The 15,003-nt window shown below is 48.2% G+C and overlaps 1 protein-coding gene across 3 annotated transcripts; it reads left to right on the forward strand.

The window, feature by feature from the left end:
• Positions 1 to 883: 883 nt before the first annotated feature.
• On the forward strand, positions 884 to 14,272 carry NOTUM (notum, palmitoleoyl-protein carboxylesterase). Of its 3 annotated transcripts, none has more exons than XM_048818155.2 (12): positions 884 to 1,091; positions 1,833 to 2,177; positions 3,464 to 3,516; positions 3,959 to 4,054; positions 7,338 to 7,398; positions 9,151 to 9,209; positions 10,464 to 10,566; positions 11,172 to 11,363; positions 12,070 to 12,170; positions 12,286 to 12,433; positions 12,987 to 13,034; positions 13,147 to 14,272. In XM_048818155.2, the coding sequence occupies exons 2-12, from the start codon at positions 1,849 to 1,851 to the stop codon at positions 13,451 to 13,453; spliced, it is 1,497 nt and encodes a 498-aa protein (XP_048674112.1). In that variant the 5' UTR covers positions 884 to 1,091; positions 1,833 to 1,848; the 3' UTR covers positions 13,454 to 14,272. The 3 variants fall into 3 exon arrangements, with proteins under 3 accessions (XP_048674112.1, XP_074975235.1, XP_048674111.1); XM_075119134.1 differs by having other exon boundaries at positions 884 to 1,024; XM_048818154.2 differs by lacking the exon at positions 884 to 1,091 and having other exon boundaries at positions 1,147 to 2,177.
• The last annotated feature ends 731 nt before the right edge of the window (positions 14,273 to 15,003 follow it).

Consider the following 15,003-nt stretch of genomic DNA (forward strand, 5'->3'; position numbering starts at 1 on the left):
TCTCCCAGAGCAAAGAAGCCCGCCGGGACAGAGGGCCTGGCGGCGGGCGCGGGGCACTTCAAAGGCCTGTCGGGCTCAGCCCGCCCTGGAGCGCAGCGCCCCTTGGCTCGGGGAGCCGCTGCTGCCCCCCGCTGCGCATCGCCTCGCAGGAGGGATTCCATCTCTCAGATATAAGCCTGGGTGGCTTTTCCAGGCAACAAGTGTTTTCCTTTGAAATTCCAAAAGGACCAAATTACCTCCTCTGCACATCTAAACCCTGGGGAATATAACAGGCCCTTAGGGAGGACACAAGAGGGGCAGAATTGGAGCTAACCAAAGGCAGCTTCTTTCTCCTTTGAAAACCAGGAACACCTGTCCTGGGTCCCATCTCAACCTTCACCAAGCTCATTCTCTTCTCCCCCAAGCTCTGGTGCAGCAGAGCAGCCTCCATGACCCCATCTCATAGGAGAGAGACTCCAGGCACAGGGCCTGAAGGGGTCCCACTCCATGCAGCACTCTGGATTGCTCAGCTCTAGCACCAGAGACAGAACCGGGTCTGCCCTGGCCTCAGCCTCCGCTCCAGAGCCTGGTGAGTTCTGCAGCCCCAGCTCTGGACCCTACCCCAGAGCCTTGGCCCGGCACGTTCCTCCAGGCCAGGGGAGGCTGGTGGCTCCTGGGTCACACGCGGGGAGTTCATTCTGCCCCGCTGTTCCCCAGGCAGGTGCTGGCGGGAAGAGAGGAGCAATGGGAGCAGCCGCCTGCACCCCCTACAGTCCTGAACATTGAGGCCTTTGTTTCAAACTCCAATCAAACATCCAGAGCCGGGGAATCCTTCGGCTCCTGAATGGGGATCGGGCTGCCACACTCATTCGAGCAAGCCCTGCCAGCGTGCAAGAGTGGGAGGAGCAGTTCAGAGCCGCGCAGGGCCAGAGAGCCCCGGGAAGGGGGCACAGATCGAGCCACTGCGGCAGGACAGGGGACAGAGAAGCGCCCTGGCAGGGGGCAGGAGCCATTGGAGAAGCAGCCCGTGGAAATGTCCCAGGCCGTGAGTCTGCTCGCGGGGCTGGGGCGGGCGCGCAGCCCCACGCAGCGAGCCCAGCCGCGGAGAGGAGGTGAGGCGCGGCTGGGCACTTTCTCCCAGAGCAAAGAAGCCCGCCGGGACAGAGGGCCTGGCGGCGGGCGCGGGGCACTTCAAAGGCCTGTCGGGCTCAGCCCGCCCTGGAGCGCAGCGCCCCTTGGCTCGGGGAGCCGCTGCTGCCCCCCGCTGCGCATCGCCTCGCAGCGCCCGGACAGGACGGGACGGGACGGGAGAGGCGGGGCAAGAGCCGGCAGAGCAAAGGCCGGAATCTCCTGGCAAGGAAACAGTAAAGCCCCCCCTCCGCCTGGATCCCAAGGGGCGGAGGGCAGGGCGGGGCTGGCCGGCTGCTGCCCCACGCGGCGCCCGGGCTGGCGGCGCCCCCGGCGGGCTCCCCGTGCCCCTCTGTCATGCGTGTGGTTTGGGACGAGAAGGCGAGTCCGTGCGCCAAGAAAAGCCGAGCGCCCCCGAGCCCCGCCGCAGAGCCCGGGCACCAGTCGCTGGCCCCCGCTAACTACGCCCAGGCGCTACCCTCGCCGCTCATTGGAGCGGGACTGAGCGGAGCGACCAGACCCTGCGCTGCCCTGGGAACAGCGGGAGCAGGCCCGGGCCAGAGACCCCAACTCCGGCCAGCACGGGGGAGACGGAGCCCGCGGAGCACTGCCCGCCCCCAGGGACTAGTTCCCCCGGGACCCGGAGCCCCCGCCAGTCTGCAGCCGAGCGGAGCAGGGGGCAGAGCCCGTCCGTGCGCCCAACTCCTCTGCTCCTTCCCCCGCAGGTGGCTCCGGGTCGCGATGGGCAGAGGAACCGTGCAAGTGCTGCTGCTCCTGGGACTGCTGCACTGGGGCCCCGGTGGCGAGGGCAGGAAGAACTGGAGACGGCGAGGGCAGCAGCCGGCGGCTGCGGCGGCAGCCCGGGAGCGGAGCGAAGCGACCGGGCAGCCCGTGGAGAGCTTCCCGCTGGACTTCACCGCCGTGGAAGGCAACATGGACAGTTTCATGGCTCAGATCAAGAGCCTGGCGCAGTCGTTGTATCCGTGCTCGGCCCAGAACCTGCACCACGAGCTGCGCCTCCATCTCCTGCTCAACAGCTCGGTCACCTGCAACGACGGCAGCCCGGCAGGGTGAGTGCGGGGCTGGGGTCCTCTCCAGAACATAACCAGCTCGAGCCTCCCCTGACCCTGGGGTAAGCCTGGTCCCGACCAGCCCCCAGCGCAGCCCTTCCCGATACACCCCCAGCCGGCCTCAGTTCCGAGTCCTGGCCCCTCTGCTCTCCCGCACTACAGGGGCCCTTTCATCTCCCCACGATTGGCTTCACGATTCTGCCCGCATTATCCTGCGCCCCAGAGCGGCCTCCTTGGAGGGCTCCTGCGGACTGAAAGGGATGCCGGAGAACCATCCCCAGAGATCTTGGGGAATGACCTACCCCACGCGCCCCTGCTTCTCCAGCTCCAGTCCTTTTCCTTTACTTCATCTCTTCCATGCTCATCTCCCATCCTGCTTCATTCACTTTACTAGAGCTATTTCATTCACATCCCTCGCAGGGACAGTGGTCTCTGTGCTTGCTTCCCAACCCTGAAGGCTGTGGGGTGTGGAAGGGAGGGTCAATGTCCTTCATTTTAACTTATCAGTAGTTTTCCAAAATCCATTAGAATCCGAAGCATTTAAGGGCACATTCAAAGGCAGCCAAAGAAGTTCACAGACACAGGGGTGGAGAGGATGACATGGGGACACAGTCCTAAGAAAGAAAGCTGCCTGGGGCTATTTTACTTGATCCTGACTCCTTCTGCATTATCTTCATCACCCTCATCTTCATCCCTCTTTTATTTTTACCCTCACCAGCATGAGGTAGTTAATTCAGGGAGCCAGCACTCTTCTCTGTTCATCTGTGTGTGCATAAGTGGGGATAATAATGCTTACCCACTTTGTAAACTGCCTTGAGATCCTCTACTGGAAGAAGCCAGAGAAGTGCCAATTATTAATTATTATGATCGCTGGCCCTCTCCTATTCCTGCTTTATGTATATTAAAACAAAGTATGAACATTTTTGTCTAGCACTCAAACTCTGCTTCCACCTCGTGGTCATTACTAAAAACACAGCAAGCAACAGGTGGAATAACTCTTTCCTGCCTGGAAATTCTTAGGAATTCTAGGAATTTGTTTAATGCATTTATTTTGGAGACAGATAAAAGCCAATCTGCCTGGCTCAGGATCTCGGGGAAGGCCCTTTGATCAGAGGGTTTGGAGCTCTTCTGACAGTCTTCCTGTTTCTTACTCTTGTTCTTTAACCAAATATTTTATGTAACCCTCTTGATATTATAATGAGTTGGTGTATCAAAGAGCTTGTGGTTAAGCTAGTCAGTCTGCCTAATGAATTTAATGCTGCTTTCTCTGCTTGTTTTTTCTTCAGCTACTACCTCAAAGAATCGAAAGGCAGTAGAAGGTGGCTGCTGTTCCTGGAAGGTGAGCCTGGGTTATTTTTTATTTAAGCACAGGTCAAGCTTTTTAGCCTTTTTTGGTAAATGAAGAGGTGGGGGTAGGAGAGAGCTATCCAGCTGCTTTCTTCAAAGGCTGTGCAAAATGTGTGTGCTGGCTGCCTTCTGCATAACCAGTGTCTCCATCCTTCCACGCAACCCAATCACTTTGTCATATGCCTCCGCTGCCTGACAATTTAGTGCGTTTCTTGGCATCCTAACTACCCACCTGACCCTAATCAGAGCTTCTTAATCCAACTACTTCTTTCTTCTATTTCCTTTACCCACTGCTTGCACCATTCATCTCAGCCTGGAAATCCCATGTTCTATTGTACACGTTCATCTCTTTCTCTCTGTGATACTCTGCCACTCCTTCCCTGAACAAAATGACAGCAAGGAATTGACTTGATTTTTTTTTTCTCATGACCCAGGGGGATGGTATTGCTTTAACAGAGAAAATTGTGATACCCGTTATGATACAATGAGGAGGCTGATGAGCTCCAAGGAGTGGCCCATTACCAAAACTGGTAAGTCTTTCTGTGCAGGGGGTAGAAACACCATTACACATTACATCTACCCTCTACACATAATAACAAAAGAAAAAAAGAAAGGGGGGATACACAGATTTTGTAGTGTAGTGTAGCAGAGTTCCTCACAACATACACTGTCACTTCCCCATAATTGCTCCTCTTCAGATAGTAACACAATGTAATAGTCACTTACGTGCATTTGCCTGTACATGCATACACACTGCCATTAATTAGTATACATATGCACATGCTCTCGCAGAAACATGAAAACATATACATGTATGCATGTACACTTGCAGGGATGTCAACCTTCTTTGAACCCCCTTTAATTCTGCAATATCATTTTACAGATGGGATGACCAGTACTGTACACATCCCAGATAAAGGAGTATCATTGATTTATATATTGCCCTACGGGACCACATGGGAGACAAGAGTCTTTCAAAGTGTAGTCCAAGGTCTACACCGGGTGGGTGGGTTGCGGGTTACATATCACCCCCCTCCTCCAGCCCTGTGTAGATCAATCAAATATACAATATTCTAGGGGGGGGGGGGTCCCTCCCTTTCTTCTCCCTCTGAGGTCCCAGAGGGAGCTATGGCAGGAGGCCCACCATGGTAACATGGCTCTAATGTGCCAAGGAGCTAGAGTCAGTGGAGACAGACAGTGCCACCATGTGGATGGCCCTGACTTCCTGCAGATCCCCAGGGATCAGTGTGGTTCTCTGGGGATCTGTCAAGATTAGGGAAGAACACTGTCCTGACTCCTCACCGCCAATAGGATGCGGTGGAAGGGATCTCTGCAAGGAGATGCTCACACAGATTTCTTCCCTCTGAGACCCTTACCCTCATGTTGAAAGACCTGAGCCTTAGTCAGCAATTCTGCCCATAATGGATGAGCCACTCAAAGCCAGCAGCAGAATCTGTTTTGAAAATTGACGTTTAATGGTACATACTCTTATTTAGTGAATCTAGGTGCAATTTTTCTCTGTGCCTAAACTCCTCTCAGTGCAGGACAGGGGCCGATCCACAACTGGCTCCCTGATTCTGCTCCAGTTTCAGAGCAGCTGATGTGCTGCTTTAACCGATGGCACTGTCGTAAGAGAAAGATAGCCGTCCTCCATCTCCTAACATGGTGCCTAAACCTGGTGCAGGCACTGCCTCAGCTGCCTTTCTGCCAACTGGAATTTCCCTCCACAAGGGGAATTTTCTGTTAGCCATTTTCAGCCAGAATCCATCTACTTTGTGCTGCTGGGTAGTGGAAAGTAGATCATACCAGAAGATATGGGTTCTTGTGCTTAGCTTCTTGTAGTACTGGAAGCAATTACATCAGTTTCTCTTTAAATGCTTTCCTATTCTTGTTGTTTGGTGACTTCCCTTATCTTATTTTTATTTTCACCTCTCTCCCTCTGTATAATGGGGTGAATGATGCTTGATGCTCAAAACATCAGATAAATGCCTAGAAATACAGATTACCAACCTTCCTTCCCCTCTTTCCTTTTTCTGGCTGCTGAGCTTCATACCCCACTGCTCCCTGACTGTGGGCCAAATTCAATGCTGCACCTTTCAGGAGGCACAGCACAGAAGGCGCAGCACAGGAGGTGGGGAGCAAAGGTGAGCTATATATATCATATTTTCACTTCCCTAATTCTGAGCTTCTCTAAGAGGTGGCTTAACTCCCAGCATAAATTAGAGTAGTCCTAGGGGGTGCTTCAATTTATGGCGGCTTTGCATAGCTGACATAGCTGCAGATGGAAATAACTGGAGTACTTTGCACTTGGGCCACTCCCCATCCAGCTCTCAATACACCAACCACAGCTCTCTCCTTGGCATGGCTCTACTTTGGGGACTGCACAGGAGAATGATGAAGGGCTGCCCACATCAGCTCTACACTGCTCTTGCATTGGACGAATTTCCATCAGGGCCATTGAGGTTCTATTACATCACTAGAATGGTATAAATGGGTCATAGTGCAGGCCAGAATCTGACTCTGTGTCTCCTACTTCTTTGGCCAGCCTCACTGGAACCTTTGGACTTCAATATTTCATCTGTTGTTCTTAAAGGGGTAATCATCATAACAGGCTCTTAGAAATTCTTGTACAATAATCTTGGCCTGTCAAATTTCCAGAAGAAATTCATTCACTGTAGTTTGGGGGAGAGGCCTTCACAGCGGGACAGACACACACACACACACACACACACACACACACACACACACTATTATGTAATTCACTTGGATCGGTTTATCTATCTCAGATAGGCCTGGTCCTATGACTTGGAGGCCCCAAACTGCTGTAGATGCGAAACCAGATTGTGAGTTTCTGGGCCTCACCTGCCCTCCCATATGGCCTTGTGAAGGCCCCACCTTCCTTCCCATTCATCACTGCATAATATTCCTTTGGCATGTACAGTAGAACCTCGGAGTTATGAACACCTCGGGAACGGAGGGTGTTCATGAAATGTTCGTAACTCTGAACAAAATGTTATGGTTGTTCTTTCAAAAGTTTACAACTGAACATTGACTTAATACAGTTTTAAAACTTTACTATGCAGAAGAAAAATGTTGCTTTCCCCTTATTTTTTTGGTAGTTTATGTTTAACACTGTACTGTATTTGCATTTTTTTTTTGTCTCTGTTGCTGCCTCATTGTGTACTTCTGGTTCCAAATGAGGTGTGTGGTTGACTGGTCAGTTTGTAACTCTGGTGTTCACAACTCTGAGGTTCTACTATACTGCAATTGCCTTTGTGAAGATGTAAGATTAGGGAAGCATTTAATGAATTTTTATTTTCTTTTAATACTGCTTAGAAGGCGGAGGTAACACCATGGATCTCCACATGTCTGTGGACCAGAGTTACTGAGTCAGCACAGGATTATGGGGTCTCTACCTTCCCTTGCCCTGTTTATGCCAAGGGCTGATTGTACATGTAGGTTCTTTCTCTCATTCACACAAATCCTATAATTGCTAGTATTGGAATTTACCTTCCAGAATTTAGGGGTTACAGGAAGAATGTACTTTTAAGTAGGTGCCACAGCGCCTCTTCATCATGAGGTAATAAGGCTTTTTGAAGTGCTGGGGTTCACGTCTGATGTGAATCAAGGGCTGAAAATCATATCCACCAAGATGTAGGCACAGACACATTTCTCTTTTTTCCTCCCACTTCACCAATGGCTATCAAAGTGTAAGTTCCCGTTCTGTATGGCCAGAGCCCCCACACCAGGCTCATTCCTATTGCTTTAAAATCTGAGAACAGCGTTTGTATATTTCTTTTCATCCACCTGCAGGAACTGGGATCCTGTCATCACAGCCAGAAGAAAATCCGCACTGGTGGAACGCAAACATGGTGTAAGGAGGGGCACCAAGGGGAACAAGTTTATATTCCAAAAATTATGTACAAAGAGGCACCATGAGAGGAAAAGGGAAGGGGATTATACCCCAGACATGGTGTAAGAATGGGGAGTGGACCATGCAAACATGGTCTATTGCTTCCTAGGACAGCAAGAGCAGGGAGTGCTACTATGGCAGATAACATAATTAATCCTTGGTAAAAGGGAAAACCCTATATTGTTCTCTCTGTCTACCACTTCAGCTTTCCCAGGACCGGTGTTGACAAGGTCCAGAGTGACCTGTGTCCAGTTCAGCTGAAGGCATAGGTTGGTCTAATGATAAACGTCAAGAAAAACTGGGGAGATCCCAGAGGATATCCCACAAAGGAATAAATTGGGAAATACCATATCAGGTCCTGTGGCTGGTGATGTGCCTGACAGTTCTCTGAGCTTTGGATGGCTACTTCTGTTCAGAGGGGAGACCTAGGAGGGGGAGGTTGGCTTGCTTGTGCTTATACATAGACCCTCTGGACTGCAGTGCTGCAAGAGGGGAAGAGAAGCAGATATAGGTGACAATTTCTATTGCAGCAGCTGGGGACAAAAAGCTAAGAGATAGAAAAATAGTTCCATTCCTGCAGAGACATTTAATAACAATACTTAGCAATTACATAGGGTAGGTGAGTTCTTCCATTTTACGTAGAGGGAAATTGAAGCACAAAGAAAAGCAGTTGCCCAACGCTGCCCAAGTCAATGGAAAAGCCAGGATTAGAATTTGGATTTGTGCTCTAGAGCATGATGCCTCATAATTAGGGCTCCATGTTTGTCATGGAGGTCATGGAAGTCAGTGATTCCATGACTTCCTGTGACCTCAGTTACTTCTGTAGCGGCCAGTGCGGCTGATCCAGGGCTGCCCAAGCAGCTGGCCCCGAAGCCAGCTGCTCAGGAGGCCCTGGGGACAGCCACAATGGCCACTGATTGAGTGGCTCTGTAGCCAGCCGCTCAGGCGACCCCGGAGCCAGCCACCATTGGAGCGGCCCCAGCCCTGGAGTCAGCCACGCTGACTGTTGCTCTGGTGGCCCCTGGGACTGTCTGAGCAGGGCCAATGCAGCTGGGCCTGGGGACTGTTTGAGCAGCAGTCCTGGAGGTGGCAGGAGCAGCCGCAGCTCCTGACAGTCCCAGGGCGGCCGGAGCAGAGGCTGGCCCCCCAGGACTTCCCCCCCAGTGGCGGATGGAGCAGCTGCTGGCCCCCCAGGGCTCCTCCTCCGGCAGCAGCCGGAGCAGCCACTGGCCCTTTGGGGCTCCCCCCCACAGCTGGTGCCGTGGGCCCCTGGGGATCCTCTGCCCAGCAGCTGGTGCCATGGGCTCCACCCCCACCCCCCATAGCACCCCCCACATAAGATTCAATCAGGTATTTATGGCATAAATCACTGACAGGTCACAGACAGTGATTTTTTTGTTTCTTGCCCGTGACCTGTCCATAACTTTTACTAAAAATACCCATGATTAAATCGTAGCCTTACTCAATTAGATCAATAAAAAGATTTCAGTAAAAAGGGTAACATCCAGAAGGAAAAAAAAAAAGCAACTGTAACTGACGCCACTGGAGGTAATCCTTCCTTTGAGTATTCAAGGGGGTGGTATAAGCATCTCATTGAACAAAAAACCAGTCCCTTCCCTTCTTCGCAGGATTTCCTTCCAGTTCCTTGACCCCAGCCTCACCCCGTGTATGTCAAGGGAAAATGAGTGCTCACAAACTTCTCATCTCTTGCAGTTTCATCCCCTATTGCTCAAGTGATGTTTGGAGTGGTGCCTCTTCCAAATCTGAAAAAAGTGAGTGCTGCCAATAGGCTGGCTGCCAGACAGTCATCACACATTAGAGGATATGGCCTGATTTCTCTGAAATTATTCGAATGAGAGACAAGCTTTTTCCTGCTGAGAAGCAGGAAAGAATAACAAGTAACCTCCAGACAAAACATCCCTCTCCCCTCATCACATCCTGCAGGGACATGGTTCAGAGCCCCTGCATGCAGGGATGTCACAGATGCACATCTAGTCCCTGCAGGTTGCACCTGGAGTTCCTGAAGCAGCCTTTCCTTTTAGATAAGCCTCTCCCACCCTGCATATACTGCAAATTAAATGGAGTGGCTGGGGCACCATGGCTTGTAATGTGTCTTCTCATATTGCAGACCTCAGTGATAAGTGTAATGAATTCAGTCTCATTCTTGTCCCAAATGGATGTGAAGCTCACCCATTGTTGGGCAGAAGCTGCTTGCAATTTGGCCTGCAAGACAAAAACCTGTGCATTATAATATAATATGATGCTGTTGCCTGATGATACTGGTTTTGGATCAACACAATGTCACTGTGACAACAGTGCAACATTGTGATGTCTCCTTGGCACACAAAGATGGACATTTCCTTACGCAGATAAAATTAAAGATCTTTAACATCCTGCAGATGAATCATGCCACCTCAGGATATGATGAGTCTTAAAAGATAACCAGGATTAGTACTTGGATGTGAGACCGCTACAGAAGACTCAAGGGGGCTTATTTTCTCACTTACACTGGATAAATCTCCATTGACTTTAGTCAAGTTATTCCTGATATAGCCTGGTGTAACTAAGAGGAGCATCAGCCCGAAGGTGCTGCATGAAGTAGTACTAGTAATTCAGCAGGACATATGCTTTCCTCTGAATCAGTGCTTGAACCAATGCCGTACTGTCAGCCATTGTGCTGCTGGATGTGTCGTCTTTCCACTGATGTGAAATTGATATTCTGACCACTTGTGGGTGCCCACGACAGTTTTTGCAAGAACAGAGGCATTAGCTCTGGTGTCCTGGCCAAATTCCAAGTGAGATAATGAAATATTCTCCGTTTCTAAATTTCCCCTGTAGTTTCAATTGGCTATAATATTCTTTTTCACTTCCTATCCTGTTGTTCAGTGTTGCTGTGCAACAGTTAAGCAGCTACTGTCTCTCACCTCAGAGCAACTGTGGGATGGGCATGAGTGAGGGAAGCCTCCTCAGCAAAGTTTTAGCCTACACATCACAGTCCTATTGATGGTGAACTCTTTCTTTTCCAGATGAATATGCCTTCATGGGAGCCCTCATAATACAAGAGGTAGTAAAGGAGCTGGTGGGAAAAGGCCTTAATAATGCAAAGGTACTACTCCTGGCCGGAAGCAGGTAAGTGTCTGCATAAGATTGTCCTACAATGAAGAGATAAAGAATATGAAAGAGCAACTGCAATGGAGCACTGTCTTTACAGGAGATTAGTCATGGGAGATTAGTTCCCAGACACTGCCTGCAGGTGGTGCTATGAGGAGTGAGGCAGAAGCACTGGTAGGGGAAAGCTCGCACAAATACTCCTCTCAGCCTCTTCCTGTAAGAGCTGCAATAGGGAATGATGTAGAAATACTGGCTTTTGGTTCAGAGGAATTTATTTATGGGGAAAGAATATTAGACAATAATAGAAACAGATGGAAAATTTTGTCTCCAAATTTCAGGGTCTTTCTATTTTGAGCTGCCAAAGCTCTTGCTAATAACAGGAAAGAGCTATGCCAGAAAGAAGAAAATAAAATGGATGGCTTTTGGTTGCTGAACTAGTTAGCATTGATTTTATTTCTGAGAATTTATGAAGTGAGGAAATAACTTGCTGACTAGTGACTAGATTATGCCCTTACTGACTGGTCAAATTGCTCAATGCATCAAAACTGTAAAAGGAGTATGTATCGTAGCTGTCTTGCAACAATGTCAGGTCTGTAACTGAATTAGTGATCTTCTCATTGCAGTGCTGGGGGAACTGGGGTGCTTCTGAATGTGGATCGAGTAGCAGAGCAGCTGGAGGAGATGGGTTATCAAGGGATTCAGGTCCGAGGGCTGGCAGATTCTGGCTGGTTCCTGGATAATAAACAGTACCGCAGAACTGACTGTATTGATACCATAACCTGTGCCCCAACAGAAGCTATTAGGAGAGGAATCAGGTACAATAAACTATTCTAAATTACCCTTCCCCAAGAGCTAAGGATGAGGAGAAATCCTGAGGCGGGGCTCTGACACTCTTCCTGTCTTCCTTGCGTCCTTTTTGTATTTATAAGATACCTATCACATGCCTCACCCTTTGTTAATGAGCTTCTACCTCTAAAGAAAAAAAACATCATTTCAAAGGCATATTCACGAGACTGTGTGACATTACAGACACTGTACTGAGTAACACAATACATTGATGTGACCTGACAGACACAGGGAAGAATGTTGCTGTTAATAAACTGAAATTGCCATCTCTCTAATGCTCCCATCACTGAGTATCTGATTGTTATTTAGGGGAAGGTGCCATACCCTAGGATCATAAAAGCAAGTGACGGGAAAAGTCCTATCAGAGTAGCCAGTCCACCTCCAGAACAGAGAGTATCACTGGCTAATGAAATGCCAGCTCTCCTTCTTCTCATTTATAAGTCAAGTTTGATTAAATAGTACTGTTCAGACCTGCTTGCCTTCCAGCTGAATCAAGAAAGGTTAGCTCTGTTCTTCTGTGCACGGTTTTTTGCACTCACTGCTTCATTCGTGCACAGAGGACTCTCCAACTGCAACCAGCAAACACCCCAGTGTTCTAGTGAATAGGACATATTCCAAGCAGAATGAGACTGCATGGCACCATGGCACTAACCCCACCATTGCTATATCTTTCAGATATTGGAATGGCATTGTTCCTGAACGCTGCAAACTGCAGTTTAAAGAGGGAGAGGAATGGAATTGCTTTTTTGGCTATAAAATTTATCCCACTCTTCGATGTAAGTGCAAAAAGAAAGGCCTACCTGCCTGAGAGTCTGAAATTGGTCCTGGGCAGTTCCTTCATTTACTGCTGCTAACCTGATGAAGACTCTCTCCAATTCTTTTCCCCTCTAGGTCCAGTCTTTGTGGTGCAATGGCTCTTTGATGAGGCCCAGCTCACAGTAGATAATGTGCACCTAACTGGACAGCCTGTCCAGGAGGGGCAGTGGCTCTACATCCAGAATCTGGGCCGGGAGCTAAGAAATACCCTGAAGGATGTGACGTGAGTACTGCGGTAGGAAAAGCTGGGGTGTTTTTCCCCCTAAGAGAAGTCCTGCATAAGCTGTTTTGTGGGAAGTTCACAATGGCTCTCTTGATACCAATGTGATTTATTTGGTATCTGTACCTAATCTGCAGCAGGAAACATGCTCTTAACATATCTGAAAAAAAATGAGGCGGGAACAGAGTTCTACAGGGGTGTTTTAAGAGACACTGATCATAAAACACCCCGGCAACAGGTGAAAGGATGACATGAAACCTCTCGTATGTCTTAGACGCTTCATGCTAGATCAGCTATTCATGGGAGTCACTGTAGCACCTATGAGCCCCTATAAATGCACCCAACCAATAAGGCTATGGAAACGTGCCGTTTTCTGAAACTTCCACCCTGTTCTAGTCTATTCAGATTCTTATATCATGCCCAGCACTGTGGTATCCAAGCATCATGCCAGGGACAGCAGAACTTCTAGCCAATTCCAGGACAGGGGCAGAAATTATCTGTGAGATGAGTCACCTTTTTGCCTTCTCACCATACCTGATCTGTGTTTTCCTTTCAGTGCTAGTTTTGCTCCAGCCTGTTTGTCTCATGAGATCATTACGCGCAAGTAAGTGTCTCTCTTCACGGAGTCTATGAAATGTCATGAATTAGCAAGAAAGGGAATATGGTAATACTGATACCCTAACCCACTGATACAATCTTTTGGTTTGATTTTGCAGTCACTGGACAGACATTCAGGTGAAAGGAACTTCGTTACCCCGTGCCCTGCATTGCTGGGACCGCAGCCTGCATGACAGCAACAAAAATGGGAAAGCCCCTTTGAAGGGTTGCCCAATCCACCTGATTGACAGCTGTCCCTGGCCCCACTGTAACCCCTCATGCCCTACCATCCGGGACCAGTTCACGGGGCAGGAGATGAATGTGATCCAGTTCCTCATGCACATGGGTTTTGATGTTCAGAAGATGGCACAGCAACAGGGCCTGGAGCCCAGTAAACTTCTGGGGATGCTGAGCAGTGATAGCTAGAAAGGGTTCTCTATGAAAGGGCAGAATGATCAGATAAGGAAGGGGAGGCTCTAAGCTTCTCTCCCAAACTCTTTAACCTTCTCCATTCTCATGCAGGCACACTTACACACATGCACACTCACAAGCACGCTTAGTGTGTGTCAAGAAAAAAAAAAGAACAGATTCTTGCTTACACCATTTGACTGAAACTCATTACCTCTAAACTTCAGGGCCTAGTCTTGGCTGTTCAGAATCTCTTTCTGTGATACACAAGGTGGCCTGAAGCAGGGAGCAGCAATGCTATAAACACCAGCTTTGAGAACCCTTCCCAAGAGCTAAAAGGACTCTTACCCTTGCTGAGAATGTTTCACATCATAGACTTACAACATATGGTGAAAAAAGCACTGGATTTTTTTGTCCAATTAGAAGTGAAGGATTACATGACTTCCTAGAGGTCAACATCTCATGATGTATCATAATGTACAAACCAAGGACATGTGCTAGGAACGGACACTCTTATACTCAATTTACTTTTTTATTATTTTATAAAATGACTTTTTTATTACTTATTTTTTAAAAAAATAAGCAAGAAATATAAAATTAATGATATTGTTTTGTAACATATTTTTTTTAAATAATGAAAAAACCTCCTGCTACTATGGCAATGTGGGCATATTTATTTTAATATGTAAATGCTATTTATAAGGGCTGACCGGAGAACTGCTCATATGTCTTAGTAAAGTTTTAAATACTGCTCCTGGGGATGGGGTTTTCTTCTGATCACATGTGTGGGAGAGGGCAGTATTGGCATTATTATAATTATTATTAGATTCCAATGTTCCCCTTGTAGTATGTTTGTTGTTATTTCTGGAATGGAAAGGATGTAATGCACCGTCCAGTTACAGAACTTGGTAGTCAGAATTCACCATCCTATGGCACTGATTAATACAGGATCACAGTTCCAGACTATGAGCAGAGCTGAAACTGAAGTAAAGAGTTTCAAATATTAAGTGTTTAAAAATCTTTACATTCATAGATTCTAGGGCCAGAAGGAAGCACTCTGATCATCTAGTCTGACCTCCTATAGAACACAAGCCTCTGCAAAATCATTCCTAGAGCAGATCCTTTTGAAAAACATTCAAACTTGATTTAAAAATTGTCAGTGATGGAAAATCCACCTTGACACTGGGTAAGTTGTTCCAAGGGTTAATTACTCTCACTGTTAAAATTTTACACCTTATTTCACTCAGTATTTGTCTAGCTTCAACTTCCAGTCACTGGTTCATGTTATACCTTTCTCTGGGGGACTGAAGAGCCCATTATTAAATATTGGTAGTTACAGACTGTATTCAAGTCATCCCTTAACTCTCTCTCTGTTAAGATCATTCCAATTACAGTCCTTGGGTCTACCGCTATAAGGCATGTTTTCTAATCCTTTAATCATTCTTGTGGCTCTTCTCTGAACGCTCTCTCCAATTTATCAACATCCTCCTCGAACAGTAGACACCAGGACTGGACACAGTATTCCAGCAGTGGTCACACTAGTGCCAAATTCAGAGATAAAATATCCT

Source organism: Caretta caretta, chromosome 14, assembly GCF_965140235.1.
Source record: "Caretta caretta isolate rCarCar2 chromosome 14, rCarCar1.hap1, whole genome shotgun sequence".
Classification (NCBI taxonomy): Eukaryota; Metazoa; Chordata; order Testudines; family Cheloniidae; genus Caretta; species Caretta caretta.